At 38.8% G+C, this 14,012-nt stretch overlaps 1 protein-coding gene across 1 annotated transcript in view; it reads right to left on the minus strand.

Moving 5' to 3' along the window:
- The window catches only part of rev3l (REV3 like, DNA directed polymerase zeta catalytic subunit), an 85,773-nt gene that overhangs the window by 17,216 nt on the left and 54,545 nt on the right, over positions 1 to 14,012 (minus strand). The window contains exons 13-17 of the mRNA XM_079584878.1: positions 10,147 to 13,945; positions 9,188 to 10,035; positions 979 to 1,067; positions 724 to 849; positions 348 to 540 (exon numbers count right to left, since the gene is read on the minus strand). Of these exons, the coding sequence (XP_079441004.1) occupies positions 348 to 540; positions 724 to 849; positions 979 to 1,067; positions 9,188 to 10,035; positions 10,147 to 13,945 (5,055 nt within the window). The remainder of the gene's footprint in view (positions 1 to 347; positions 541 to 723; positions 850 to 978; positions 1,068 to 9,187; positions 10,036 to 10,146; positions 13,946 to 14,012) is intronic.

The following is a 14,012-nucleotide window of genomic DNA, read 5'->3' on the forward strand; positions in this document are numbered from 1 at the left end:
GAAGTCAAGATCTACTGAAAACTAATCAACTCCTTAGAATGTCTGTTAGCCAATCAGATGTATGCATTCTAGAGTACTATTCAGATCCGTCCTTCAGATGAGACGTTAAACCGAGGTCCTGACTCTCTGTGGTCACAAAAAATCCCAGGATGTCTTTCGAAAGAGTAGGGGTGTAACCCCGGCATCCTGGCCAAATTTGCCCAGTGGCCTCTGTCCATTATGGCCATAATCATCAGTTCTAGACAGTTGCCACATGCCGCATTAACATGGAGACTTCTAGTTTATTGCTTTTCCATGTAGCGACTGGTACACATCAGTAATAGTAAGTAAATCAACACTGATCTCACCTTCAGATGAACCACAAGAATCTTTATCAATGACAATGGCCCCCGTCATCTGGATAGTGTCAGAATTGCGGAGAGGGACATCAGAACTGAGGCAGTAGAATAAAGCACAAATTGGGTCAAATTCAGGGTCAGGCTCAAGGTCCCGGCGAGTCCTTGCATGAAGCTCCATGCTTATCAGTGTGAGGTGCTGTACCTGCAGTAGGGGGATTCAAACTTGAAATGAGAATGGTGAAATGAAAATGGACTTGAGATTCTAAACATGTGAGATGAAATCGAGACGACAAAGCTTTCTCCACTTTACATTTTTATGCAAGTTTGATCAATCGATCAGTTTAATGAAAGCAACTCTTACTACAAGACAAAAATCAATTCCTACCTCATGCAATGCTTTGGCCTCCTGCAAATTCTGCATACTGACTTTAAAGCCATATGAATTACAGATTGACGGTCCCTCAATCTGGGAGTTCTCTCTCTTTGGAACATTCATATTGGTAAGCTGATTCTGAATGGGATAAAATTAATGTGCTATAAAAACTGCAATTAATATAATACAATATACTATTATTACTATATAATACACATAACATTGTATCTTCAGAAGATTCATAAACAGCACAAACTTTGATCTGACCTTAATTTGTGTAGTAAGCAAAACTCTGCGTAAAGCATCTTTTTTTTTGTTACTCTTCCGATGTAGCCGCTGTGATCTGGGCTCCATGTCTGCACAAGAACAGATACAAAATAAATCACAACTGATTCATAGTTATACTGAGCTTGAAAAGTTATGTTATGTCATCTGGTTTTTAAACTGTGGGTCGCAGAGTGGAAATGAATTAGTTGTGGGAATGGTGACCCATTTATGCCATGTCAGAAATATAAGCAATCAAATTTAGTTAAGTTAATTTATAGGCTTAATTTGTATCTACATATTTCTGGGAGTTCCAAAGATCAGAATGTCACATTACACTTTTCAAAGTGAAATGTCTAGTGAGTGGTGCTAAAGTGTGTTCAGTTTTGTCCAAAACAGATGAACGTGGATCTGCCAACATCTTTATCCGAGCAAGATTACTACATCAGAAAAGTCTTACATATGAAGCTGGTTATGTGATGGAAATGTCAAAAAGTATAAGCTTACAAACCATCCACTTTGGTAAAACCATATACTGCCTCTTTCAGATGGAAACTGCAGTGAATTATATGTTTAGGTAAGTTTTAGAGTTTTGCCGTCTCAGACTGCAAGAAACTAAGTTCACCTTCCAACAAGACAATGTCCCTAAGACCACAGCCAAGACCATGCAAGAGTGGCTTAAGGCTGGAATACACTACATGACTTTTGCTCAGATTTGCGTGCTAGATGAGTCTACAATAGTTGCCAAAAGGCTGTGCCAGTCTGCAGATTTTGGGCAGTCAGAGTTAACAGATATCACAGAAAATTGCGTAGTGTATGATAGGCACAGACAATCATACACCACTGTAATACTGTGTCTATTGCGTAGTGTATGATAGGCACAGACTCTGAATTTTTAGCTTCAGACTATGAATCCATCTAGTTGGAGGATATCAAAACATGTTTGATATCTTGAGTCGATTTTAGAACACACATCGTAGTGTATGACACATCACAACTGAAACCGAAGCTGTCCTCTGTCTACCAGTGTCACAATACAAATAAAATAACAATACAAAAGTAAATAAACAGAACACGTGTAACAAATTAGCCTCAATGTTTGACTCATCAGCTCAGATAAAACAACGGACTACGCCACTCACCACTAACTCCCGTTTTAATCTGTAGTGTCCTTACTGACTGAGTCTGCCCAACCAACACTGCATCACAATGCGCTTTACTCATTTTTCGTTTGAGACTCATAGTCGCTACAACAACTACTGGGGTAATCTCCTGCACATCCATGTTTGTTTCATCTGTCATGTGTCTTCTAGCAAGGAGGCGTGGGTTTCTGTTTCCAGATTTTAAAAAGAAACGATTTAAAAGTCCGGTAGTAAATTATCCTCAGTTGTTTAGTGTATGATGCCCAGTTTTTCTCTGTAACAATTACAAAATCGACAAGTGTATGATGCCATGTGATGTGATCATGTACCATCTGATGTTCAAATATTAAAAGTCATGTAGTGTACTCCAGCCATTAGGGACTAGAGTTGTAACGATACCAAAATTTTAGTAGTCGGTACTAATACCAGTAAACTTTAAAGATCCTCTGTACTAATTTATACCATTGCAAAAACTATTTAAATAGACTATGTATTAATATGTAATAAGGGTGTCACGATTTCGATTTTAAATCGATCGAAATTAAGTCACAATCTCGAACATCGAATTAAAAAATGGAATCGTCGATGCTGCCACGCCCCCATGTCACGTTCGGTCGGCTTGTCAAGCGGAAAAAAAACACGCGTGTTGAAATCGAAATGCTGTGAGTCAACCTCCTCTGGGGGCCGCACACCCGACGAGAAGCGCAGCGTCTATGACAACTCAAGGTATCGCACACACCAGACGAGAAGCGCCGCGTTTATGACAACTCGAGGTATCGCACTTTCTCAGTTTATGGCCTGCAATATTATGTTTAAGGACATTATGGAATTAAGATCATGTCTATGTTATGAGGCTACTGTACAATTAAATACATTGCTTAGTCTGCAGTCTGAAGCACTTTATCTCAGAGAGCGTCCTTTAACTGAATGTATCCTGAAAATCCGATAACATCAGCAATTTTCATTCAACCAGCTGATTTCTGTAAATGAATGTAAAACGTGTATATTGCAGCACAGTGTGAAGTCATAACGACGATTTGAGACAAATAAATGTATAAAATACATTTAATATAAAACTATGTAAATGGCGCTCTGTGGCGCGGCAGCATTAATTTTGAACAAGGTCCTGAGCCGTTGCTGGGCGCCGCCGAATGACGAATGCAGACGCCGAATGGCGCCGCCGGTGTGTGTGTGTGTGTGTAGCCTACACTCAGAGAATAAAGTGTTTGAATTTTAAAGACGTGGCTCTGCACGACGCATAGATTTATCTGTTAAACTGTTTGTTTGTTTTGTTGTGAACTTGAATGTCATCTTCTGTGAAGAAGACTGCAGTTACAAAAGAGAAACTAGATCGCAGGTTATTTTGCTTAAGTTTCCAATTGGCTGAAGATATAAGTTATTGTTACATTATGTTCTTAATAATTGTTTTTAAATTTGACAATGTAGTGTGGTACATTGCGAACAAAGGTCAGATATTATGCATAAAAGTCTGGTCTAAAAATTATTGTGCTTTAAAAAAAAAAAAGAAGTAAAAACCGAGAATCGAATCGAACTGTGACCTTAGAATCGAAAATGTAATCGAATCGAGGATTTGGAGAATCGTGACACCCCTACGATGTAACTTATGTAACATAAAACATTTCTAGGCCTCTGAAAGCAACAGAAGACAGATTACGACAGATTACGAGGGTGTCTGTCATCCAAGATGGCGGCGCCGGTGTTTTCACGTTTGTCTGCGTAGTCTAGCTGTGTCTGTATTTGTGTTTTTTATAAGATTAACGGGTTACCTGATTCTGAATAAATTTCATCCAGGGTCTCAGAACTGTGTTAACAACTTTGTGATGGTAAACAGTAAATAATTACATAGCCTACTTTAGAACAATGAAACGAGCTGGTTTGGCTGCATCAACAACATGAGGCTACCGGTTTACCTGCTGCTCGCTTATGTGCTGAGCTCACCGACTGTGGATACTCTGGGATCTGCTGATGGATTATTTGCTTCTTTCCGGATTATTCTCCCAAATTCTGTGACTATGCTGTTTCCTGATACCGGTGGCTTTACATCAATCCTCATGGCTTCATCAGTCTACACCATGCACAAGTATGAACTTCTCAATTGGGCAGAAATACAGCAGTTCCAGTCCATCTCCAGCAGGCGCGACTATCTAGTCGGCAACGCCCGCCCGACAAGATCAGTTTGGATTATTCTACTCCTGTTCCTATCAGGTAACATCCATCCCAACCCAGGCCCAAAACTGATTGAGCTTTTGAGCCCTGACGATTTGAAAGATAGCAGTGGCTTGCGTTTTATTCATGTCATCGTGCACAGCCTGATTAATAAAATTGATGCTATTCGTCTGTGGCCTAAACTGACATAATCGTCTTGTCAGAGATGTGGCTTAAGCCATCAATCACAAACAATATGATTCACATCGATGGGTATAATCTCTTTAGGACGGATCGTGTGGGTTAAGGAGGGGGAGTAGCCATATATGCTAAGGTGTCGTTGGAATGTTGTTCCATTGAAACAATAACAAAGCCAAAATTCTTCAAACTATGTGCCATTCAATTAAATCTCCCCAATGGCGCTTTTCTGACTATTGTAGGATGCTACCGCCCACCTTTGGCTTTAACTGGAGCAACTGCCCTACTGTCGGACTTTTTACATAAACTGTCCAATGAGTATATTGTCCTAGGAGATCTGAACTGGGACTGGCTATCGACTTCATCAGCGTTAAGAGACCTGTGTGATGCGTTATATTTGACACAACTAGTACGGTTACCTACACGTCTAAATCCAAAACGAATGGACAAGTCTACATTAATTGACGTCAATTTGACTAATGCTCCACATAAGTATTCGGCTACTGGAGTTTTCTGTAATGATGTCAGGGATCACTGTATGGTTGTCTGTGTTAGAAATTGCAAATTGACTAAAACCAAGCCACGTTTTTTTTTTAAACGAAATTACAAACGTTTTAATGAACAAGCTTTGATTTGGTTTTAATGAACAAACTTAATGATTTAAACTTAGTTTGTGATATGGATGATGTTGAGCTGGCCTGGAGTTATTTTAAAAAGACCCTTTTAGCCATAGTTGACAAACATGCCCCTATTAGAAGATATAGAGTGAGGGGCAGAGATAATCCTTGGTTTAATGACTCTATTGCAACAGCTATTAGAGAACGGAATGAAGCACGGATCAAAGCAAAAATAAATAATGATAAATGTTGGTTAAATTATAGGCTATTAAGAAACAAATGCACATGACTAATAAAGTGAACAAAAAGTGAACATTATCTGAGTTTAATAAATGAAAACCTCAATGACCCCAAACATTTTTGGAAAGCAATTCAATCTTCTTCGGGAGATGTGCCACCTCCCACTATCCATTAAGTTATAATAGCAAGCCAAGGTGAAGTAAAGGGTAGACAAAATATAGTAGATACTTTCAACAAGCACTTTATTAATGCAGGAATAGCTACTCATTCAACGCTCCAAGCCCACCCCACAGATAGTGTAACTTCTATCACAAACTTGTCTAATGTAAGTTTGAATAATTTATATTTAATATCTCCTATATTTGTCTCTGAAGTACGAAAAGCACTGTTAGGCCTGGACTGTAAAAATTCTGCTGGCCCAGACCAGATTGAGCCATATTTCCTCAAACCTGCAGCAAATTTGATTGCTGATCCCATCTCCTCCAATTTGAATCTTAGTCTATACAGTGGTTCTATCCCCAAGTCATGGGGATTTGCATTTGTCCTCCCATTATTAAAAAGTGAAGACCCGTCGGCCTTAGATAATCTGGAGATTGGACGATAATTGTCTGTCTTGGCTAAACTGTTTGAGTCTCTTATAAATGAGCAACTAAAACATTTTTTAGCTGACAACTGTATTTTAAGTTCCACTCAGTCTGGTTTCCGGCAAGGACACAGTACAATTACGGCTATAACCTCTGTTATAAATGATATTGTTAATGCTTTAGATAATAAAACGTCTTATGCTGCTCTATTCATTGACTTATCTAAAGCATTTAATAACGTTGACCATCATATTCTTCTGCAAAGATTACAAAACATAGGTTTTAGTAGCACTATGCTAAATTGGTTTTCTAATTACCTGAGTGGTATAACTCAGTGTCTGGCATTAGATAACTGTACCTCATCATTGCTAGAAGTAAAAATGGGTGTCCCCCAAGGATCAGTTTTGGGTCCTATTTTTTTTTCTATTTATATAAATAATTTAGGTGCGGATCCGAATCAAACAAAGGCTCATTTTTATGCAGATGATACTATTTTGTACACCTCTGCTACGTCATTGAAGGAAGCAATTCATCCTTTACAGTCTGCCTTTAGTCAGGTAAAAAAAATCTCTGGTAGGATTAAAGTTGGTATTAAATGCTAAAAAAAAAAAAAAAACAGTCGCACACATTAACATTCTCTTATGGATTTCACCATTTCAACACAAAGTGGTACTCCAATAGAGAGAGTGACTTCCTACAAATACCTAGATATTTGGTTGGATGATAAATTGTCTTTTGGGGTCCATATTGAGAGCCTTTAAAAAAAAAAAAACTCAGACCCAAGTTAGGTTTTTATTTTAGATTAAAGAAGTGGTTTCCTTATTCAGCAAGGAAAAGGTTGGTGCAGGTTGATTAATTCTTATCAGTTTTGGATTATGGTGACCTAATTTATATGCACTCTACTTCATTTTTATTAAAACAAATTAGATGTACTAAATCACTCAGTCTTACGTTTCATTACAGGTGCAGCAGCTAGGACTCATCACTGCACTCTGTATGAAACTGTACAATGGTCCTCCCTCTCCCTCAGAAGGAAATTCCATTTATTGATTTTTATTGCCAAAGCACTAATGGGTAAATTACCCCTCTACATTTCACATTTGCTTACTAACCAAAATAGTGTTTACAGGACAAGGTCGTCAAAAAAAAAAAAAAAAAAATTAATTATTCCATCAAAAAGAACAGAACTAGGAGAAAAAGGAGAAATGTCCGGAATGAACTCCAAAACACCTTAAATCTAGAATCACTTCCATCTATTAACACTTAAAAACCTTTTAAAGTCAACTCTGACTGAACGGTGTAATTGCTTTTAACTAGGTACCCTTTAAATTGCATATCTGTATTTGCTTACGTTAAGTATAATGTCTTGTTTGTATATGTATAGTGTACTGTATGTATAGAGATTTGTGGTGTAGTATGTAATCTTTGCCCTGTCTTTTATGTATTTTTTTTTACTTTTTGGCCACCTGTCTTGGCAAAGACTCCCTGGGAGAAGAGTTACTGTAACTCAATGGGATTTTTTCCTGGTTAAATAAAAATAAAAAGGGTATGCTGCAGGGAGGCATGAGGTCTGCAGATGTGACCAAAGCTATTGATAGATTACTTTTGGTAGTTTTCTTTTTTTTTTTAAGGTGACAGTTACATGTTACTACATGTACTTACTATAGTAAGTCCACACTTTGTCATGTCCACACTTAGTTTATAAGTAGATTTGTGAAACTCAGTCACTGAGAATGGCAGAAAATCCGCAAATCCACTTGTGAAAATCTTGTTCCATCATACCCAGAAGACTGCAATCGCTGCAAAAGGTCCTTAAAGTAATACAATTTCCTTAAGACATTTGCAAAGTTGTCACAAATCAGTTTTTTTTTTTATGGTAACTATGAGGTATGCAGTCTAAATTGATGCGAGTAGGTATTTTACAAATGGAATACTTACTGCTGATTGGAAGAGGCATCTGTCAATCAAGATACGCAGAAAGTACAAGGAGGGTGCGACAGTATGAAGTTGGCAGTAGTAATTTATGTGTGGATGTGTAAATATTACAGCTGTCGATTTAACAGCGATTAATTATGGAAAAGACTAAACTTTTTAAAGTAAATCTGCCCACCTTTGTCTGGTTGGGTCAGACAAAAATGTAAAATAAACCAGTCTAAAAAGTGGGAGTGGTGTAGAGCGAAAGAACAGCAGGTTTAGCTTTTAACAACCCCAAAAATTATTTGCTTAAAATGATTTGGACTTCCTCATGTTTCCAAACATAAATAAAATTCCAAAAATAAATTGTCAATGAATTCCATTTTCTTCCCATGAATGCATTTATGCTGCTGTTACAATAGCATACACAATGCTATGAGATTAATGTTGTTTTTTTTACTGAAATATGAAGACATTTTTTTTATAAAATTATACATTAAATATAAAACTCAAACCGCCAGTAAGGTGGTAGCAAGCTGCAGTCTTGAGTCATTCAGTTCTTTCAAACGGCTAATTCATTCCGTAACAAAGCAACTATCTACATGGATGGGTCACTGAATCATTGAACTCATCCAATTTATCTAAAAAAAAAACAAACAGATTAATTCAGTGTCAAAACACAGCTGCGTTGCTTGGAAATGCACAACAGTTGTGCAGTGGCTTTGCTTGGATCTATTTTCGTAGTTCGAAATAGCGAAAAAATAATCAATATTGACAATATTGTGTCTAAAATTAAATTCACAATAATAACTTCTTGTTTATTTAACTTTATAAAATCGATATCACATTTGCAATTGTGCTATCCAGAAAAAAAAACAGCAATCTTGCTCGTGTGATTTGCAAAAAAAAAATGAATCTTGAATTATAGGGGCATTTTAATTGAACACAAACAAGGCATGCTTTTGTCTGTTTTTTTTGCCAAGTGAGTGACATTCTTATGACAATGTCAAAGTCAGCTTGCATCGTTAAAAACAAAAATTATCGTAGATACAGCTGTAAATCGACCTACACACAAATTGACCTTCAACTGCCTGCAGCATTTTCAGCTTATCCTGTGGGATAGATGTAGATATCTTGTCCAATCAGCTGTGTATATTCCATTTGCAAAATATACCTACCTTTTCAGTTTTGTATGACTTCTTGTTGTGTTTTCTGACTTTTTATTTTGTTTTCTGAACAATTTGTAAATCGTTTGTTTTGCACACTCAGCCACCATACATCATTGATAACAGAAATGAACAACTTTTAGCTAAAATATTTAAACTCCAATGAAAACCATAAAAAAACATACCCTCATTTCTTATTGGACTACAGCTTGACCCATCGTCGTCAATGCAGCTTCTCCTGTGGACAGGTGTGCTATGGAGCAGGTAAGAGCATTTGACATCTGGGTCTTTAATGGGAAAAAGTGATGGACTCAAGTGGTCCGTTGGCAGTACATTTTCAGTACCATTGAGATTTTGAGATTGATCCATGTCAGGGGATTGCAATCCATCAGTAGAATCCTCCTTGTCTTCATCTTGTTTAATCCCAGCTAGGCCTTGCTGCCATGTAGAAATCTCAGGAGAGTTTGGAGAAGTGATAATCTGATAACTTTTGTTTGTCTCCATGTCCAAGGTACATTTCACACTCTTAGGGATAGTGTCAGATGAAGCTGGCATAACTGGTGAGAAAAGGTGGGGTAAACTTAAGCCATTTATACTAATACTCTGCAACTCTGAAGCTTTTTCAAGAGTTTTATGCTCTGAGCAAGGTGAAATCAAGTCCCTTTTCTGAGATGAACTATTGTCATTTGTACTCTGCATCAGCTCTGCAACTGCCTGGCCACACATTTGTTTCTTGTCCCTCTGAAGGCACTCATACTGTTTTTTGGCCTGCAGCCACAGCTGCACCTCTTCTGGGCTTGGAGCACACTTGCAGGGAAGCATGATCACTTTGTGATCACTACTAGAAGATGGGTTTTGGTCCTTGATAAATATAGATGATTTAAACCCATAGGTTGGTGCAGAGGCTTGATTTGTCATGGCACAAAATGCAACTTTCCAAAAATTTAAGCCGTCTTGAGATAAGTCTCCATGAAATTCAACTAGTTCATTCGCCAGCCTGGTTTCTAAAATCAACTTCCGACCACCAACCTCCCTGAAAAAAACAGTATGAATGGTTATGGATGATTTCATAATCGAACTTAAAAATTGGAATATACAAACAAAACTCGTGCAAGTGGATCCATTATAAATGTTTTGTTCTTACCTTGGCTTCAATGGTGCATCTGATGGGTCACTGCAGAATGGTTCCTGGTAGGTGGCTTCTGAAAGGTCCAGATCCATCAAAGTAGTTAAGATTTCTTCTCGAGTAGGCGGAGACATGAGAGGTTTGAGAATGTGAGTTCCTCCGCTCTTTGAACTCTGACCAGCATTTTTCAGCTGGAACAGTGAGTTGATGGACCGTGGGGAACTGCTTGGTGTTGCTGAACTGCCATCTAGGGGATCACTATTTGGGGAAACACCACTATAAGCTAAATTAGCAGAAGTAATGGGGGGAAAGGGCTCTGGGTCAAGCAACACATCTCTCTTTTCACAGTGAAAGTCCTGAAAGTGGCTGAGGCCATGCATTTTACCTAAAGAGCCCACCCAATCTTTGCTAAAGATCTTTTCTGAATCAAGCAGAGACAGAGATACCTTACTGGTATAACAGGACTTGGACTTGTTCCAGTCCTGTTCATGCTTGCTGTTCTCATCAACGTCAAATATCTTTTGTGATCTGTCCCCCAACCCAACCAGGGCATTGATTGCCTCCTGACTGACATCACTGAGGAACTTCTGAGGCAAGTGCTTGTCAGTTAACACAAACTGGTTACTTGAATAAAGACTGGAGAACTCGGTTTGGCCAATGGCATTGATATCAAAACTGTAATTGTCTGGGAGCTCCGGGGACAAGCTATCCTCAATAGAGCAACAGCTGTCAAAGCCAGGATCAGACAAAAACACAGGACTGTCATCTGATGAAAAATAGTCAACTCTCAAATCATCCGGTTTTCTTTTCTTACTTCTTATTTTGGACTTTAACTCTTTTGGCACTTTAGTTCTTGCACCCCTTGGTTTTCTTGATGTTGATGAAAGAGCTCTTCTAGATTTGGCTGGTTTGGAAATATCAGTTGATTGACTGGTAGAAAACACAATTTCAGTCATTTGATCACTTTTATGTGGTTCTTTTCCTGCCTTGAGTTGCCTCTTCTGGAGAAGCTCCTTCAAGACAGCCAGTCCAGAAGGGATCTCAGAAACACACATTTCCCTATTTTTAGGGTCTGACGGCAATGTGAGACCTGTGTGAGATCCATCTGTAATTGCACTCTTAACAGAGGACATAAGGGAGGATCTACAATCAACAGACTCCAATAAAGTTGTTACGGTATCTTTCTTTCTTGTTTGCAGTCTTCTTGACTTTACAGTGGCTTTTCTGTTTGATTGTGAATGCTGTGCGATACTGGGGCTCTCTTCATGGCCAGAGGCATCTGAATTGAATTCATAGGGATTTTTGATAGCATTTTGTGATTTTGAATTGGAACTGCTGTATGTGATGACAGAACATGGATAACCTACAGACTTTGTGGCTGGGGAAAGAATACTGTTCAGAGGTTTTTCAATACAGGTATTGGGTGTAATCTGTGAATCTTTTTGCGAGTCATTTGAGGAAATGGCATTGATGAGAAAAACATCTTGATTTGACTTTTTTCCAATGCTGGTGACCTCTGTTTGGGAGTCTGAACAACTGACAGTAATATCCTCTTGACTGCTTTTTTGAAAACTGGGACGTTGGAAAGGAGTCATGTCATCAGATGAGGAAGTAATAGGTACAGTGTCAACTGAATGTGAAGCCTGTGAATTATTACTCTTCTTACCTTTGACCTGCTTTTTTCTCAGGGAACGCTTCCCATTCAGCATCCTGCCTTTCTGAGAAGTTGATGTGCCATCTCCGAGAACAGTTCCTTCAATACCTTCACACTGTTTTTTTTGCCTCCTTGAAGCTGCTGGATTACTTCTTCTTTGTGACTCCTCAGTTTTCAAAAAATCTTTGTTCCCTGACTTTGTGGAGGTATTAATTTGTCTTTTTGGGCTGGTAGCAGAAGCCTTTTTAGGCCTGGGTGTGCTGCTTCTATCCCACAGACCTCTCCGGCATGGTTTTGAAGCCAGTACTTGATAGGGTGAACCTAGACATGGATCATTCTGGGGGTTTATAAGATGATCATTTGAATTTGATTCCAGTAAAGGCTCAGTAGGAGACCAACATCTTGGTGGGGTTGAATCAGTAGGACTGGGAGCTCTTTCTGACAAATAACCCAACTCCACCATCACATCAGAATACTCTGTACAGCAGTCATCAGTGAAATCGTTATAACAAGGCCATGGTGGGGGTAATTTTGGCAAAGTTAACAATGCTTTAGGACGCTTTGCCCTCCTAGTCTGATTTGCTGGGGGACATCTAGATCTTAGGGAGGTGCTGGCCCTCTTTGATATTGGATTGACCTTGGTTTTTCGTTTTGGACATTTCTTTACTTTTGGCTCAAGTAGCGGGTACTTCACTGCCGTAGACTCTGGCACTTTGGGCCAGAATTGTTTGAGAGGAGCAAGCTTTTTATATTCGGCAAGCTTTTCTGGTGTTAAAACTGTGTGTGTTTCCTCAGCCTTAATTTTTGAAATCTTCACTAGCATGTTCTTCTGACCTTTGAATCTGTTAATGATTATATATTTGATGATGATTGGTGGCTCTTTTTTAGCCAGTTTCCTCTTTTTTTGGCTGAGGACATGATCTTTGCCTTTAAAGCCTTCATGTTGGACCAAGGCTTGTTTGAAAGAACCAGAACTTGCATGATCCTCCTTTTCACTGTCGCAACTCCTTTTTCTTTTTGTCCGCAAGGTATACTTGCTACCTGGCAAACTGGACACCTTTGTGCAAGAGACTTTGGTGGGAAAATCTGCAAGTTTTTCCTCTACTGGGCTCTCAAGTAAACCTTTAATTGTTGGTGGATCTGAAGTTTTCATGTCAACCTCCTTATACATTTCTGGGAGAAAGTCTGGAGTGATGGAAGGAAGCGCTGAGGCTTCCTCTTTCATAGGAGATGGAGTCCTTACAGGACTTACCCGTTTTTGACCTAATGTAGTTCTCTTTTTGGTCAACTTTAACCTTGACCTTCGCTGTTCAGGATTGTCTAAGTTACAGCAACCATCCCCAGTCTTGCTCCAGGCCTGTTTTTTGATGGGTCTGGACAGGCAATTAGACAGAATTACGCTGGGAAAAAATTTGTAGTGTGCCTCCTGCTGTGCCACAATGGTCCTCTCAGTTTTATTCTCTTGGTAGTCCTCGTATCTTATTTTCAGTTCACCAACATCTTCCTCTTTTCTTCCCTGTCCTGTCTCAGCTTCTAGAGGGACCAAAGCTTGACTCTCTTCCACAGGGCTTTGTGTCTGGTCAAAACTGATCACAGTGCTTCTACAATCATTTGGACTGAGTTCCATTTCAGTCTTGGTGGGGCAGTTCATCAGCTCAGAATAACATACAGAGAAGCTCCTGTGATTCTCCAGGATAGATAAATGGTTCTTTTCCAAATGTTTAATACTGGTATATTTTTTTATGCTCAGGGGAAGCTTAGAGTTTCCAAACACTGAGTCATCAGGATCTGGCTGATTAAGGCCAGTGGCTTGGTTTTCACCAGTGTACAAAGGGTGCATACCAATTTTTTCAGCACCAATTTTAGATATATTTGCTGTATTGGAAGGGACTGGGTGTTTAACTGGTTGAATATATGGCACCTCTTTGTTAACTCTTAATCCAGTTGAACATTCGTTTGCCTCTTGACTTTTTAAATGCTTATCTACTAAATCCTCTTGATTGAGTCTCTGTTCAGCACATTTGTACTCAAGAACAATTTTAGCAGAGGACGGTGGCTCCATACGGACAGCTTCATTTGGAAAAACATTTCTTCTACCAAGGATGTTTTCTGTTGCTATTAGAGATGAATGTGTCCTTGATCCTTTGTCTGTTATTGATGAATCTATAGGAAACAAGACAACAAGTATAGATCACTGCACCAAAAACAATCATACTTGTCATTGTAGTTC

This window comes from Phoxinus phoxinus (assembly GCF_949152265.1).
Source record: "Phoxinus phoxinus genome assembly, chromosome: 16".
Classification (NCBI taxonomy): domain Eukaryota; kingdom Metazoa; phylum Chordata; class Actinopteri; order Cypriniformes; family Leuciscidae; genus Phoxinus; species Phoxinus phoxinus.